Below are 17,098 nucleotides of genomic sequence, written 5' to 3'. Positions count from 1 at the left end.
CTGATTTCCTTTGGTCCACATGGAGGCAGCGGTGCTGAACCCCGCGATCATGACGGAGGTGGACTGCAACAGCAACACCCTGAACGCCGAGCTGGAGGTGAAGAAGCTGCAGGAGCTGGTCCGCAAGCTGGAGCGGCAGAACGAGCAGCTGCGGACTCGAACCGTCACCCGTGGTGGTGGTGGTGGTGGTGGCGGCGGCTACTGTCTGCCCAGCCCGGTGCCCACCCTGCTCTGCCAGTCGTCCTTGAAGTCATTCCTGTCTCTGGAGGAGCCTTTCGAGTATTTCCACCCGCACGGCGCCGGGGATGGAGCGGCTGCTGCGGGGGAGGAGGAGGAGGAGGAGGACGAGGAGGAGGAGGAGGAGGAGGACCGATCAGAGCCGTCGGTTCTGGACGAGCTGGAGCTGCTGGACCTGGACTCCCTGTGCAGCCCGGATGAGTCTGATGAAACATGGTAACTGTCTTTCATATTCTAGTCTTTCTTTAAATCCTCGACCATTTGTTGCTTTGCAGCAGCAGCAGCAGCAGCAGCAGCAGCCAGCAGGTCTAAGCTGGGAGTCTTGCACGCAAAGGCCACATGGAGAATTTTGGATTTTCGTATTGTCTGTGAATGTGGCATCAGCAGTGTGTGTCCAAAACAAAGACACACACCTGGGAGGGGAACTCTGGACTTCTTCTGTGCATGCCCTGCAAAAACTCAAAATCTTTCCAAGAATATTTGTCCTTTTTCTTGTCAAAATGTCTCATTTCTAGTCAAAACTAAATCTCTTTCCCCTTAAAATAAGACTCATCACCTAAAGATGAACTTGTTTTCAGATAATTTTCACTTGTTTCAAACTAATTTTCACTTGAAATAAGTAGAAAAATTTGCCAGTGAAAGCAAGTTTTTTGTGCTTGTATAAGAAAGAGAAATTTGCTCCACTATCAGATGCTAGGAATAAGTAAAAAGTGTCTAAAAGCAAGCAACTTTTTAGTCTCATTTTCAGTATACTTAGATTGTTTTGACTAGAAATAAGACAAATATTCTTGGTAAGGGTTAGTAAGGTAAGTATGGTAATGCCTTGCTCTGCCCACAGGGAATCAAACCCTGAGCCCTCTGTATCTGTGCAATCTATTGTTATATTTCCTATTATTATTATTAGCCTATCAGATTTCCTTATGCCTTACAAAGCCTGTGCAGAAAACCCTTCATCTTATTTGTTTGTCTTCTTGCAAGATGTGGGGGTGTAAAAAGCAGACATCTGAGGCGGTTGCTAAGAGACCGGATCAAATTCAGGAAGTGAAATTGTGCAGATTTTGTTTTTGTTGCAACTTCCAGAGTGAAGTGGTCATCCTGTGCAAACACTCAGGAAACTTCAGTCTGATCCTCCTCCTGTGTATTCATCTTTTATTTGCTGTGTGTGTGTGTAGCAGGCAGTCTTTATTTATCTCCTCCCTGTGTCGAGAATAGTAACTTCAGTGTGTGTGTGTGTTAGTGTGTGTTTCTGTCCCCTCCAGGTCAGACTCTCACCTGAGAGTCAGTGCAGGTTTTTAATCTATAATTCAGCTCCTCCGTGCTGCCTGCAGAGAGCATGCAGGGCTGTGGAGGAGGAATCCGTCGCTGTCACAATAATCTGATCCGCTCCATCTGAACAGAGCTGCTCCCCATCTGAAAAGCTTAACGTCGCCTCGAGTCGTGGGTGGGGAGGTGGTGGGAGGTGGGGGGTGGGAATCGATGAGTTGGTGGCACAGAGGAAAAGATGGAGTCGTGATCTGTCTGTCAGGGAGATCTGCAAAGGAGCTGAAAACACATTGGAAAGAGAGGATGTTGTTGATGTTGCACTTCTTCCTCCTCTCTGGTCTTTTTCCTTCTTCTTTTTATTTGACAAATGTTTGACTCTCTGCGTCGTCTCTCTGCAGGTTGTACACGTCGTCGAAATCCCCAGAATTCACAGACGGCCTCCTCACGCCTCTGCAGTGGTGCCGGCAGGGTCTGGACTCGCCCAAGTCGGAGGTGGAGGCCGCCAGGCGATCGCTGTCCCTCCGACTGGAACAAGGTAACGGGTCCAGAGGTTTTTATTACTAGGTTGGTTATCTGCAGATGCATCAAAAAGAAACCACATTGGTGTCACAGCTGTCGTTGTTGGGTTGTTAAATCAAAAACACTCACACGTTAACTTGGATTTGAAAATTCTTGTATGAGTTCAGTCTATGAAGGTCTAACAGGCTGCAAACAGAAAGATATCAGCATCCTTTCCAAGAATGTGCAGGATAATGAAATTAAAAAGTCAATAATGCATCCTGCAACAACAGCCTCAAAAGACCAGAATGCAATGCACATGCACTAAATCTAAGAATAGCTGTGAGCAGGGCCGTTGTATAGGGGAGAAAGGTGATGATAATTCTGGGCCCACAAAAAACCCCAGTAGTACAATGTTTGTATGACTGATTTATTCTGCATAAGACCCTATAGTAATGTCTCAAGGACATTTAAATCGAATGCAGCTGGACTTGGTTATTTGTTTTTAACCAAGTCCAATTGCATTCGATTTAAATTTCCTTGAGATAACTATGACCTGGACAAATGAGAATATTCACAGGCTTACTCATAGTAATGCTGCATTAGCATCAAAACAAAGTAGGCTGAATAAAAAATGATAATACATACATAGTCTAAGAAAAAAAAAAACTGGAAAAGTTAGGGGGTAGGGGCCCACTTTAGTATTCTTTAAGGGGGCCCAGAATTCCTAGCAACGGCCCTGGCTGTGAGTGAGCTGTGAAAGCAGTAGTAGACACACAGAAACAGGTTCAGATAAGTTAAGATGATGTTTAATCTGTCACATTAAGATGTAACTGTTTGTTTCTCATGCACCACCACATCAGAGGTGGATTTTTTTTTGAGTTTCCTGCTCACTCTCACTCACTCCAGCGGAGGCGGAGTCTGCAGATTAGCTGGCAGGGTGCTGGGCATCTCCTCCAGGCTATTTGAAACTGGTGTAAGCAGCTTTTAGGTGTCTCGCCAAAAAACACAGCTCACACACACACACACACGCTCACTTTAACGGTCTCACACAACAACAACACACCACCTCTTCCAGGAAGAAGCGTTAAATTGTTACTTGTCTGGACTGGGGAACGGTCCGACACTTAAATTTACAGGACTTGGCAGAGATTCAGGGAGAGAGGGAGTCACAGTGACTTTGAATATGAAGTTTCAAAGTGTGAGAAGGTGAAAGGTGGTTCCAGTTCAGTCTGCAGCAGCAATATTCAACAATTTGGCCAGTAATATAATGATGGGCAATATTTTGCTGCAGTAAATGTCAGTAAAACTAGAAATATTATCCACATGACCACTCCTGACATCTAAAAAGTTACAATACTTTTTTGCCATATTGACATGCTGATTGGAATTTGTTTCAGTGTTTTTTATTTTACTCTTTTAATGGACTTGGTTTTATTCTATTTTATGTCTGTCCATAATGTGAGTTTGTTTCTTTTGCGCATGAAGCCCACTAAGGCACCTGTCATAGGGTTAGCAGCAGTTCACATGCATGTTAAAAGAGCAGCATAAAATTAAATTTGATTATTGTAAGAATAATAACATCACAACAGTGTGTTTTCTTTTTTTCAAACTTAGTTTTTATTTCAGTTTCATTCAAAAGCATACATACAGAATCATATTCATCATATGATCTGCCGTTTTCTCAGATTTTCAAGACAAGGTAGTGCTTATAGGGACATGATAACATAAGAAACAGAGACTGTAACAACAGAAAGATAAAAAGCAAAGCAAAATAGAATAAAAAATATCAAATGTATAGTGGGTCCTTACTGTTATAGTATACCTATGACAGGACAGGGCTCCACCTTTTAATTAATATGGCTTTTTGAAGTCTCAGGGAGTTTGTTATCTGTTCCATTTGATATATTTCTTTTTTTTTAACACATTTAATTGCTATTTGTGGGAGATTTCCTTTTTTGGCTCCCCCTTAAATAATCAAATACTTCTTTAAGTGTTTGTATTTTTCTTTTTTTTTTAAGTAAGTTATCAGGGAGGATTTGCCAGGAACAGCTCACACACAAACACCTTGACTCCTTCACACCGTCGGCCAATCGGAGGCTTAAGTGGAGCTGTTGGTCAGTGGGAGTGTGTTGCTGGGAAGTGGGACGTCTGGCTGCCCTCAGGTGCTTCTCTTCGGGATGAAGCTGGATCACCTTCGTCGTCACTACGCTGACTAATGGGGATGAGCAGCAGCGCGGTGCAGCTCGCCTCACGCACGCTGTTAATCCCACTCGCCTTAAGCTCATCCAGGGTCACGTGACCCTGCAAGTTCAAAAACACACTGGAGAAAGTGAAGCAGGATGGAGAGTGACCGCACTTGAGAAAGTCGATGATTGATTGATTGATTGAAAACTTTATTGAACAATATAACAAGTGTTCAAAAGGATTAAAAACACAATGGCTTATTTCCATTGTGGTCCTATTTGATGGTAGACAGTACACATGGATTTAAAACGAGGAAGACACACACACAACACATGGACTAAAAACATGGGAGAGAGACACTAAGGCACATAGACTACAACATTGAAGAGAAAGAACAAGATAAAATAGATAAAACAAGAGATTAGGTCCCAAACAGAAACAACAAAACATAAAACAGACACACAAACAAACAAATACAATAATCTAGTGCTTCACGGCTCTTTTGATGTAATTCATCGGTTGGCTAACCATTTCTTTTTATTGAGGACTTAAAAAGAAAGTAGGAGGAGCTAACCGTTTTAAGGTTTAAAGGAAGGCCATTCCACAAGACAGCTGCTGAGTAAAGAAAAGAAAACTTTCCCATACAGCTCTTGAATCGGCAGAGCCTGTAGTCAGGTGAGGTGCCGTTCGAGCCGTCTCTCTCTCTCTCGCCTCTCGCATCCGGCGTTGTCATGGTTACCCCCGGGCGCCTGAATGCTGAATCAATTGACTCATTTTAAAAATAGGTTTCCATGTCTGTCGTGTCGTGTTGTGTATTGACATTAGTCTGGCAACCTAGAAACGCAGAAGAATCCTCCTCCTCCTCTGATCAGAGCTCAGTGTAGTTGTGTCATGAGGAAACAAAGGTTTGTTGGTCTGTTGCAAGGGTTGATGGGAAATCCCTGAGAGATGCAGTCACATCCTCCTCCTCTTCTTCTTCTTTTTCCTCCTCTGTATGTTTCTTGTGCATGAGGCCTCCTGCTTTGTATCTGCCTCTCCCTCCTTCTGCCCCTTTGTGTGGGTATCTGGGTCACGGAGCTCGACCTGCGGCTGGTCTCAGGTCTGTGAAGTTGCTCCAGCTGTGCGGCTTGTTGCATCAGAGAGAGAGACGCCACCACCACCGCCGCCACCGACGACGACCGCTGCGGAGGCGTCCTCCTCCTCCTCGCTCTCTCCATCCCGCCTGTGAAAATGGAGAGCCGTTGTTGCTATGGAAACCGTTTACATGAAAGGGAGAAGTAGCTACCCGTGCTTCATCAGAGCTGCAGCAGGTCTTACAGTAGATTCACACTGACAGATAACGCAGAGAAATCCTCCATCCTCTCCAGCTTTGGGTGGATGCAGCCTTCAATAACACACGCACACATGCACACACACACATGCACACACACACAGACACACACACACACACACGCACAATGCAGCACATTTTATTCATCTTTGTTCTCCTCTTCAAACCAGTCTTAGTTTCTTCTCTGCCTCTATGAATAGAAACTAAGGTGTGTGTGTGTCTGTGTGTGTGTTTGTCTGTGTGTGTGTCTGTCTGTGTGTGTGAGCGGCTCTGTTGTGTTGAATAAAAGCTTTGTCCTCGGTGCCGAGCACATGTACAGCTGCTGAATAGAGCAGTGACAGACAGTGACAGACACAGCGGCGGTGAGGTAACAGCCTCCCCTCTCAAAAAGATGTGTGTGTCTGAGTGTGTGTGTGTGCCCACATGTGTGTGTCTGTTGTGTCTATCTTTGTGTTTCCTTTTGCTATTTGTGAGGACTGGTCTCAGTTTTGTGAAATGTGTGTCTGATGGTAAATTTATATGACCATCTATAGTTAACGGTGCTTTTAATCTGGGACTATTTTCAACAGCGGATCAATGCACATTTGGTTCACTAGTGAGTATTTAAAGGGATAGTTCAACATTTTTGGCCAATTGGCCCATTGCCATAATCTCTATAGTCATAGCAGTAGGTTTGTTACCTTTAATTGTCGGTGCAAGCTATTTTTAGAACGGCGGAGCAGAGCCGTGAGCTGCTCAGAGCTACGCTACGGAGGCTCATGGGATTTCTTGGTTTCCCTCATCAAACTCATCAAATACACAATCCAACAACTCCACAACGCTCTGGTGGACAAGTTGTGACCTCTGTCTCGTTACATTACATTATTATCTCATAGCGTGGTGAACTATCCCTTTAAGGCAGCAGGATTGTGTATGTGTGGGACTGAAGTATGGGTAATGTAGTTTAAATAGGATTAATATATTTTTTGGGATGATGATGATGTTAATTCAAATATCCTCCCTCTCCTCTCTCCTCTCTCCTCTCTCCTCTCTCCTCTCTCCTCTCTCCTCCATCCTCAGTCTCCAGGTGGCGTAGCTCCGTGTCCAGCCCCTCCCCTCCCTCCTCCTCCTCCTCCCCCGGCCTCCTCCCCCCTCTGAGTCGAGTGGCCGGAGTCTCCCCCATCAGCGCCTCCTCCCCCTCGGCCAAGCCCTGCTCCACCCCGCAGTCATCCGAAAGACACGGTAACCAGACGTCCATCACATGTTCACCTTCTCGCTTTTTCTCACATGTTTTTTTTTTTTATTCAGCGCTCTTCCCTCCTTCCTCTCCTCTCCTCTCCTCTCCTCCCCTCAGCTCCGTCCTTCTCCTCCCCGCTCCACCCCGTCCTCCTCCGGACGCTGAGTCCCGTAGGGAAGGATCTCTCCCCTGTAGCCGAGAGGAGTCCCACGTTCCTCCCTCACCCCGCCAGCAGAAGTAAGACCGCCCCGTTAAAACCATCTCCACTCCTTTTCTTGCCTCATGTGCAGCACAACACTCACACACAGCTTATACAGGGCCATGAAAAAGTATTTGCCCCCTTCCTGATTCATTACTTTTTTGCATATTTGTCACACTTGTATGTTTAAGATCATCAAACTAATTTTAATATGAGACAAAGATAACCCAAAAAAACATAAAAGGCAGTTTTTAAATGATGATTTTGTTTAGTGAGTGAAAAAAGCTAAACTTACCTGGCCCCCCTTGTTGAATCATAATTAAACCAAACCCTTTAACTGAGCCTTTATCAACTAATGGAGAAATCCAAGAGCGTTTGACCTTGAGCTCACAAACTGACAACCGGATATTCCTCCAGGATAGAGACCAGAATTCATGGTTCCATCAATCACTGCAAGTCGTCCAGGTCCTGAAGCAGCAGAGCAGCTCCAGACCATCACACTACCACCATCATATTTAACTGTTGGTATGATGCTGTTTTTTTGTTTGACACGGGACGTACCCCTTCCAAAAGTCCATGTTTTCCCAAAAGTCCAGGATCATCAAGATGTTTCCTGACAAAAGTGAGATTTTTTTTTCATCTTTTCTTGAATTTCTTTAGATCGTGGCGTCATGTGTTGCTTTTTGAGCGCTTCAGCCTCCTTCACTTCGTCAGACAGGTTCTATTGAAGTTATTTCTTGACTCAGCTGGAGTGGATGGTGACATTGATCTCAGCTTTCCAAAAAATGTGTTTTATCACAGTTAGTTCATGATTGAACAAGTTAGGCAATGACTTTTTCACACAGGGCCAGGTAGGTTTGGAAAGCTTTTTTCCCCTTTATAAATGAAATCATCATTTAAAAACTGCATTTTATATTTACTTGGGTTATCTTTGTCTAATATAAAAATAGTTTGATGGTCTTAAACATTAAAGAGTGATAAACATGAAACAAAATAAGAAATCAGGAAGACGGCAAACGCTTTTTCACAGCACTGTAGATAAAGTGAATACTTCATTATATTCATGTGCAGGTTGAGACTCTCACAGCTCCAAGCTTCACTGTTGTTATGTTCGAGGCTGGAGATTGTGACAGATTCAAGTGCATTATTAGTGATGGAAAAAACTAATGTTCCAGACACAGCACAGGGCAAAAGCTGCAGGGGACGAGAGAGTTTTGGAGCCCCATGCAGCCCTGAAGGGACCGGGCCGGTTTCCCTCAGCAGAGAACTTCCTGCCACAGACTTTTCAGAAACAAGTAACACAGCTTTTGAAACCGAGTCCCATAAATCAACAGTTTTCTTAAAGTCCCAGAGGAGAACGAAGGTCCTCAGTCTCCTCATTCTCATTAGAATAATACCCCTGGCCCTGACACAGAAAGGATTATTTTAGAGAGCGGTCGTACCGAGCAGGTATCAGGAATATCATTAACTGTGGAGAGGTTGGTGTAACCTCGCTGATAATATTTCTGCCTCGCCGGTGCTTAATAGGCTCTAATTCTCCGAGCCAAGTACGACCCTCCATTAGCGCGGCTCCTTCATCTCTATGTAGAGCACACTCGGCTGACTCCAGGGTGCGTTCCTCATTACCCAGCCACCGAGAACTGACGCCGTCACTTGTGTAACACTGCAGTCGTGTCAGGTCTGAGCCGAGGGAAGCGGCGGTGATGAGTTGTTCTATTTGACCTTTTTTTATTTTTTTTTAGGCCGTGGCTTCCTGCGCTCGGCCCTCAGCCCCCAGTCGTCCATGGACAGCGACATTGGCGCTTCGGAGGCCGAGGACGACTCCATCGCCCTGGGATACAAGCTGCAGGACCTCACGGACGTCCAGGTCATGGCCCGGCTGCAGGAAGAGAGTGAGTCATTTTACTCAAACTGCAGCTCTGCGGTTGTTTGGCAAAACCCATTGAGATACAACACATCTAATGACAGTGTTTCTGTCTGAAGAACAGCACTTGGTCTATAATTAAACCTGTAAATTACAGGGAAGTCAGACCAGTGCATGTTGACTCTGTTGTGTTCTTTATTTTAGGCCACTGGTTCACAAACACCAAAGATTATGAAGTGAGACTTCATAAGACATATTATGCTAAACATCCTTACAATGTTATAATGTCACATGTCACATGCTGAACCTCTGCAAAGTTGCACAACATGAGCGGCCGTAACCCACCGCCCAAATTTCACATGGTTTCCAGCTACTCTGAGAGATCTGGGTGAGGTTTGTGCAAAACCTGACGTCAGGTTTTACTGTCCAAGTAGGACAAATACCCAAACTGTGACGCAGAGACGCGAGCTGCTCTGCAAAAAGGTCCCCTGTCCCTCATCAAATACACAATCCAACAACTCTAAAACGCTCTGGTGGACAAGTTGTGACCTGCACATTCACCACGCTGTGAAATAATAATGTAACATTATGAGTGGGAGTTGTTTTGGAGGCAATTGCAAAGCCGGAACTACATTCTGGGCTGCTTGGCTGAGTGATTTCAAGAATGTAGTGCCGGCTATGCATTTGCCTCAAAAACAACTCTGTCTCGTAACATTACATTATTATTTCATAGCGTGGTGAATGTGCAGTTGTTGGACTGTGTATTTGATGAGGGACTCCCCCCCCCACGCATCTCAAAAAAACATGCAAGGATAATTAAAGGTAATCAACCAACTCTCGACTATAGGGATTATGGCAATAGAGGAAATTGCCAAAATGTTGAACTATCCCTTTAAAGAGCTCCTGTTTTTGGAGTGTTTATTTATAGGAGAAGGCAAAAGGGGAAAACAATACATATTATGATGAATCTCTGTTTTAAATCCAAACACCTTTAAACACACTGATGGTGAAGATGGTTTATTGTTGTGGCTCTGGATGATGATGTCGCTGTTGTGTGGTTGTGTGGTTGTGCCAGTTCACTTCGTCTGCTGACCATCTGTCTCTATTGTTCCCTCCTCGCTAATGTTTTAACATATGGCCCCCAGATCTCAGAGCTCATCGCTACTTCAGCTTCATTAACCCCAGGAGGTGATGACTGAGTGTGTGTGTGTTTGCTCTGGCTGTGTGTGTGTGTGTGTGTGTGTGTTTTGCCTGCTGGTCCTCACATCTCGCTCCCCCAGGTCTAAGGCAGGACTACGCCAGCACGTCGTCGTCCATCCTGGCCAACCGGCGCAGCCAGAGCTTCAGCTTCCAGCTCAGCCAGCTCAGCGCCGGCCCCGGCCTGGAGGAGGAGGAGGAGGAGGAAGAAGAGGAGGAGGAGGACGACGAAGACTACGGCCTCCTGCCGCCGCCGCAGCCGCGCCTCACCCGCCTTCCTCACTCCCACACCTTCTCCAGCATGCGAGACTGGCGAAGAAGCACCTGCTCACTGTCCACCCCTCCTTCCACCCCCTCCACCCCGCCGTACCCTTCCGCTGGGTTCGCCTTGCAGCCTCAGCCCCAGGCCCAGCCTCAGGGACTCGGGCTGAGCCTCGGCCTCGGCCTTGGACTGGGACTGGGCAGCCTGTGCGCTTCCGAGCAACAGGGTTTCAGACCAGGATCAGGTGAGGGAAAAAGGCAGATGTCAATACTAATACATAACAAAATGAAATTTTAAAGGAAGCCGCTATTCAATGTGACCACGGTTAGCAGATTTATAAAAAATGGGTAACACTTTACTTGAATATGGGTTCATAAGATAGACATAATACTGTTATAACCATAACATGACACCTGTCATAAACATCATTGAATACTTATGACAGCCGTCATTAAGTGTCATTTGGTAAGTTAGGTCACTTTTGATGCAAAGTTGACATTGTTTGAGATGTCCTTGTTATGAGAACTTGACATAAAGACAACATAACCTGTCATAGCAGACCTAATTGCCAAAATCTTTAAATTATGTCAAGTTCTCATGACAAGGACATCTCAAATAATGTCAACTTTGCATCAAAAGTGACATAACTTACCGAATGACACTTAACGACAGCTGTCATAAGTATTCATTGATGTTTATGACAGGTGTTATGTCATGGTTATGTCAGTGTTATGTCAGTTTTATGAACCCGTATTCAAGTAAAGTGTTAACAAAAAATGATATGATCCACATTCTCTTTGATGCTCTATCTAGTATCCATTGTTTTGATTCTTTCCTTAAAGCAACACTATGTAGTTTCTCAACCTTAAAGGGGAACTACAGTATGCAAGTCCGCTCGCTTTTCCGCTGCTTCGGTTACGCTCCTCTCGCCCATGTGCATCTGTTTACAACGAAGCCGGCGAAAAATCAATAAATGGAGCGGTGGATAACGTTACATAACATATACGATGTTACGGCATTTGTGTAGTCTTAACCATCATGAACACAAGATTATGGGTTACGGGGCGCGTTTGTGTCGCGGTGTGCTGAGACGAGAGCTGGGACACCGGGGCGGTGGCCAGGTACTACACTGATGTTGCAAGGTTGGTTTTCAGCCATGAGACGCCAGGTGGAAGACAAGAGAGCCTTCGTTGTCACTCGTCACAAGTCACAAGTCATGTAGTTAACGATCACAATTACTCCAGAGCTTTTTAATGAAGGTAAAAATGTAGCATAGCCACGGGAGAAATCCTGCTTAGTTCCTCTTTAAAATAATGACCGGGCTTGAGCTTAATGTTGCTTTTTTCTTTTTTCTTTAATTAGACGGGACAGAGCATATTAGTACTCACTAAATACACCAAACTTAGCACTGCTGCTAAATTTCATCCGTAGTCCCCAAACAATACAACAATTGGCATAATAAGTCCATAAAAACAGAGGACCGATAGATAACAAAGTAAGTAGATTTATATGATTGCAGGAGGATTGGACATGATTAGTTGAGTTATAAAAACATACAATCACACACGCTCAGACTAGATATGTTGCACAAAATCCGACTCCCCCTGCAACTCTTGACTAGGGGAGTGAGATTCTGGTGGGGAGTTGGAAAATTCTACAACACCGGCCCAATATTTAGGCTATCCGTGTTCAGAAATGACATAGTGTTGCTTTCAAGAGCCTACAAACTTAATTTCTCAATCATTCTTTCTCTGACAATGTCATATATGAACACAAGTTTACAATATTAGTTTTATAATATATTAATTAGGATCAACATTATCATCTTATCTTGACCACATCTTCATAATTCCTCCACTGAGCCGTCATGTCTTTGCTGTGACCAGCACTAATGAGTTATCTCTGTGTCTATGTTTTGTATGTGAAATCATTTATGTGCGTACTTGTTCACATATTTGTGTGTTGTTGGTTTGAACTGTTTTGGGGAAACTTCACCGTGGCGTCCAGCCGAATTTGAGAGTAAGTCGTTTTCCACTTAGTGACACTAAATTTAATGTTTATATAATGTGAAGTGAGTATTAAAGTTTATTTTATACTGAGTATTAATCCAACCAAACATGGCCTAAAATCACATTGATAGAGACGTATCCCACCTTCGCTCATTGATCAGATGGATTTATTGTCCACGCCCCGGACTGACCCACACTGATGCTCTAACCACTTAATAATAACTCTGTGTAAGCCGCTTGTACAACTGGACTTAGAGCTCTAAGACGGGTGTGTTTCCGTTCTGAGGCCGAGACGAGAGAGAGAGTTTGATGGGATTAGAGTTAGGAGAGTATATCAAGCAACTGTTGTACAGTGAAAGGGATCACAGCCAGATTTAGGTGCCTTCTTAAGAATAGGCACAGTAAAAGAACAAAACACAAACTTATGTGATACTATAATTGTATTGATTTGCTCTTCTCCTTCTCTAACCCTCTGTGCTTTGGGACAGTAAGACGATTGTTTGAGATTGTCTGAACCTGCAGCTTTAAACATCTTTTCTCTTTTCTCTGTTGTGATTTTTGTTGCCTTCTGCCAGATAAACTGCGGAGGAGCATGCCTAACCTTGTCCGAGCTCCCAGCATGCCAAGTGTGCCCATTCCCACCAATCCTAGCGCTTCCCCTTCTTTGCTTCGTAACAGCCAGAGCTTTGATTCGTCCAGCGGGCTCGCTCGCCTGCATTCCTCCAGTAAGTCACTACTAACAGTTGAAAAACTCAATTTTTTCCGACTTTAAAGCGTTCGAGATGCCAGAATAACCAAAAACATGACGGACCGGTACAAACTTTGCATTCAAAGTGCTTCATGTAAGGCACAAAAACAATTAAAAAAAGAAGTATTTTAAAATAAAGAAATAGATCAGTAAAAATCGAAGAGAAATTACTAGCCTACATGAATTTACTGCATTCCACATCAGTAGGTAATCTGTAGGTGTAAGTAAATATTGTATATTTCATAACGTTTTAAAGCAGAAGTAAGCGATCCGGTGGTTTTGGCTAACTTCCTGTCAGCAGATGGAGTTATCAGTCCCCGCCCTCGTCCCTACGTCACCACATTCACACGCATCCCTTGGCTGCACACAGAGAGGACCGCCCCTTTATGCTGTTCTCTCTCCTCATTGGATAAAGGTTGTAGGATACAAGGAAAGTTTTCTCCTCGGCTTACAGCAGAGTAGAGGCTGACATTTTCTCGGGATTCCCACGGGAATCTGTGTCTGTCAACACAATCGTTTACATGATGACTGTGTTAATAGAAAAAAACGGGAACAGGACGGGTTCGGGAGTGATTTATTCGGGATTTGAACGGGACAGGATTTTTTTTTTACTTTGTCACGGGAACGGGACGGGACGGGAATATTTTTGCGGGAGCGGGATGGGACAGGATTGAAAAAACACTCCTGTGTCAGCCTCTACAGCAGAGCAGAGTGACTGACAGACCCATGTTTCAGACCAAACTCTCTATATAAGTGATTGCTGTCGGAAGATAGAACTATTTAAGACTTATATTAACACAAACATTCTGCTTACTTCTGCTTTAATGTAGCCTATTTAATGCATTTTAATCGAAGTAGGAGGTGGGAAAACCAGAGTTCAGAGTTGTCTGGAACGTAGCTTAACTTCACTGTTATGAACTTTAAAATGTGCAGAAACAGGATGTGATTAATTTTGTTTTTTCTTTTCTGACCCTTGCTCCAGTTCCCTCCCCTGGCCAGCTTCAAAACAGGGTCCAGAGCGTCGGGAATTTCTCCTCCTTGTCACGGCAACCCCTGAAGGCCACGGCCTACGTCAGTCCCACCATCAAGGGTTCGGCCTCCATGCCCACCTCTCTGAACGGCGGCGGCGGTGGGGCAAACGGCGTCGGCAGCGGGATCCCTATGCTCAGTAAACCGGCCGGCGGGGCCACGTCGGCCCCGGCAACGCCCCGCAGCAGCCTGCCCCGCCCCGCCTCCTTTGTGGCCACCACCAGCTCCACCCCCCGCAGCAAAGTGGCCCAACCGACGCGAAGGTGAACTGCTTATCTTACTCCACATAAACATTCAGTATGTTCACATGAGAGTTAAAAATAATGAACTATGACCTTAAAGCAGAAGTAAGCGATCCGGTCGTTTTAGCTAACTTTCTGTCAGCAGATGGAGTTAGCAGTCCCCGCCCTCGTCCCTACGTCACCACATTCAGGTGCATCCCTTGGCTGCACACACAGAGAGGACCGCCCCTTTATGCCGTTCTCTCCTTATTGGATAAAGGTTGTAGGATACAAGGAAAGTTTTCTCCTCGGCTTACAGCAGAGCAGAGTGACTGACAGACCCGTGTTTCAGAAGTGATTGCTGTCGGAAGATAGAACTATCAAACATTCCGCTTACTTCTGCTTTAATCCGACTATAACTGGACAATTAAAGTGGATGTAAACACGTTAGATCTGGAGAAGTTCAGTCTTAGTCGGACTAACTAAAACATCCAGATAATGCAATTGGAAACTGGTTTTCTTCTGCATTTATAGGCTACACCTTAGGTTTCTCCGATTTTTCCCTGTTAAAAGGGTTTTCTATGGAGTTTTTCCTCAGTCGATGTGAAGGTCTAAGGACAGAGGATGTTGTTATGATGCCATGTGAAGCCCTTTGAGACAAACTGTTTGTAAAAATGGGCTATACAAATAAAATTGCCTTGCCTTACCTCCCCTTGCCTTAATCTGGCTGTCATTGTCAGGTAAAAAGAAATACATTTAAAAAAAACAATTTTGTTTAATTGGGTCTATGCACAGCTCCACTACTTCCTGATCTTAAGACAGCTCCTTTATTTCCTGTCTTACATTATTGGATAAACTGATTAATCCAGGTGTGTCTGACCATTGTTGTGAGGTTAGACACACCTGGATTAGTCAGTTTGTCCAATAATGTAAGACAGGAAATAGAGGAGCTGGCTGAAGTTCAGGAAGTAGTGGAGCTGTGCATAAAGCCTTTTATGTCACTGTATTCAACTATTCGATTTTCCCTGTTGCATGTAAACTGGCACAAGGACAGAACTCCAATGAGTCGTCCACTTTTTTTTTGGTTGCATCTTTATAATATCCCGTTTTTAAATGTGCCTCTTTGTTTCTGTTTCCTCAGTTTACTGACGCCTCCAAAGAGCTTGTCCACCCTCAGTGCCCTTCGTGACAGCACCTGGAGAGACGGCTGCTACTGAGCGACGGGTGAGCTGGTGCAGCGGTGTGGCCCCGCTGGCTGGGGCGACCCGCTGACACCCCATCATCAACTGTTGTCATGGTGACAACGTGACTGGATATGACCTAACTGTAACTGTCAAGACCTTAAATCTGAGATCCTGCATAGAATAGTCCGAAGCCCCCACAGTCGAGGGGCTTCTCTTGCCATCCGTTCACAGTTCTATGCAGAGTTTCTTCGTGGGAAGGCGGGTTGTTTTTTATCGAGGATTGGAGTGTATATGCATGTTCAGCTTCACACTCCTCAAAACGACTTTTGATCCGTGCCAAGGTGGGATTTATTCCCGGTTGCTCATGTGCAATAAACTGCTGGCTGTAGGGCACCAGTAATACTAACCTGCTAAAGAGGGCTGCCAGTTTTTATGAATGATGAGCCTCACAATACTGTATTTGTTTATATATTTATTTTAGGTAAGACATTTTTTGACTAATCAGGTGTTTTCCCTCTGGCAACAAGCGCCAACGATGCTGCTAAAATGAAATCAGTTCCTCGTAGTTTGGGCACATTTGGTGTGATTTTTACAAGCAAGACAAGTATGTATTCGTGTACAAAGCTAACTATTAAGTGTGCAAACATAATATATATATATATTGATGCAATATTATTGACTTTTAAATGTGAATCCTGACCAAAATGAAAATGTCTGAATGTGTTTACAAAATTGTCTCACTATGGCATCACAAATCTTTGTGCATATTAACACTTTAAAATACTTCACCACCTATAAAGGGAAAAACTGTTCTTGTTGCACTTTGTATAAATCTCTGAATTTACTGATATTTTTACTTTCTGTTTACTAATGTTTGCACTTCTTTTACATTTGGGGGTTTAAAAAAAAAACAGCTGTTGGTTAAATGTTCTTTGACAGATTTCACAGTTCTACACGGCATAATGTAGCACCCTTTGTTTGTAAAAAATTGACTTATTGTGATTTTAAACAACCGTTAACATGGCACATTCCACAAGACCGTGACACTTTTGTTACTGTAATAGACTGAATGAATGAAAAGTTTTAATAAAACACTGAATTACACATGTCCTTTCGTCTAGCGTTTTACATTGAGATGTGTATATCTTGGTAATTTATCATAAGATAAATGTAAGCCAAGAGATAATATTCAACAAGTTGGACTTGCTGTGAGTGTCATTGGACTTGCTCAGACTGTTAGGGTTCTGGAGGATCCTCAGAAAAAGTCTTAAGTGAAGAATCAAAGCCTCCAGCAAACCTATGAATATCTATCTAGGCATAGTGCTCAGGCTTTTGAGCACCTGTGTAAATGCCAGTGAATTACTGCCATCTAGTGGCCGGTTTTCTTGTTGGAGGAGAAGGGTATAAAAGGGAGGAGACCATTGCCACCTGTCATAGATTGTCTTTGGTGAAATGTCTCATGTGTTTACAAATTGACTTCATCTTATGAGGTTGGAACATAAAGTCCAGCATCCTACTGAAACACACTGTCAGAAACAAAGGAAAAGTAAAGTAGCCTATCTCTGGCTGAACAGCAGGTGTTGGAGATCGTGATGTGAAGACAACGGGGTGTGGGTGTGTCTCATAGTAACATTGTATTTGTTTCTGTTCCAAT

The 17,098-nt window shown here is 44.1% G+C and overlaps 1 protein-coding gene across 1 annotated transcript; it reads left to right on the top strand.

Moving 5' to 3' along the window:
* Positions 1-19: 19 nt before the first annotated feature.
* Positions 20-15,477, top strand: LOC310997089 (SLAIN motif-containing protein 1-like; the record flags this gene model as incomplete). Its single annotated transcript, XM_083986685.1, has 9 exons — positions 20-453; positions 1,899-2,035; positions 6,575-6,736; positions 6,849-6,968; positions 8,673-8,822; positions 10,075-10,497; positions 12,838-12,987; positions 13,993-14,302; positions 15,402-15,477. The coding sequence occupies 9 exons, from the start codon at positions 20-22 to the stop codon at positions 15,475-15,477; spliced, it is 1,962 nt and encodes a 653-aa protein (XP_083842811.1).
* Positions 15,478-17,098: the final 1,621 nt, after the last annotated feature.

The sequence above is a fragment of the Trachurus trachurus genome (assembly GCF_905171665.1).
Source record: "Trachurus trachurus genome assembly, chromosome: 2".
NCBI lineage: Eukaryota > Metazoa > Chordata > Actinopteri > Carangiformes > Carangidae > Trachurus > Trachurus trachurus.
Note: the sequence above shows the minus strand (reverse complement) of the source record. Positions and strands in the feature narration are given on the sequence as shown.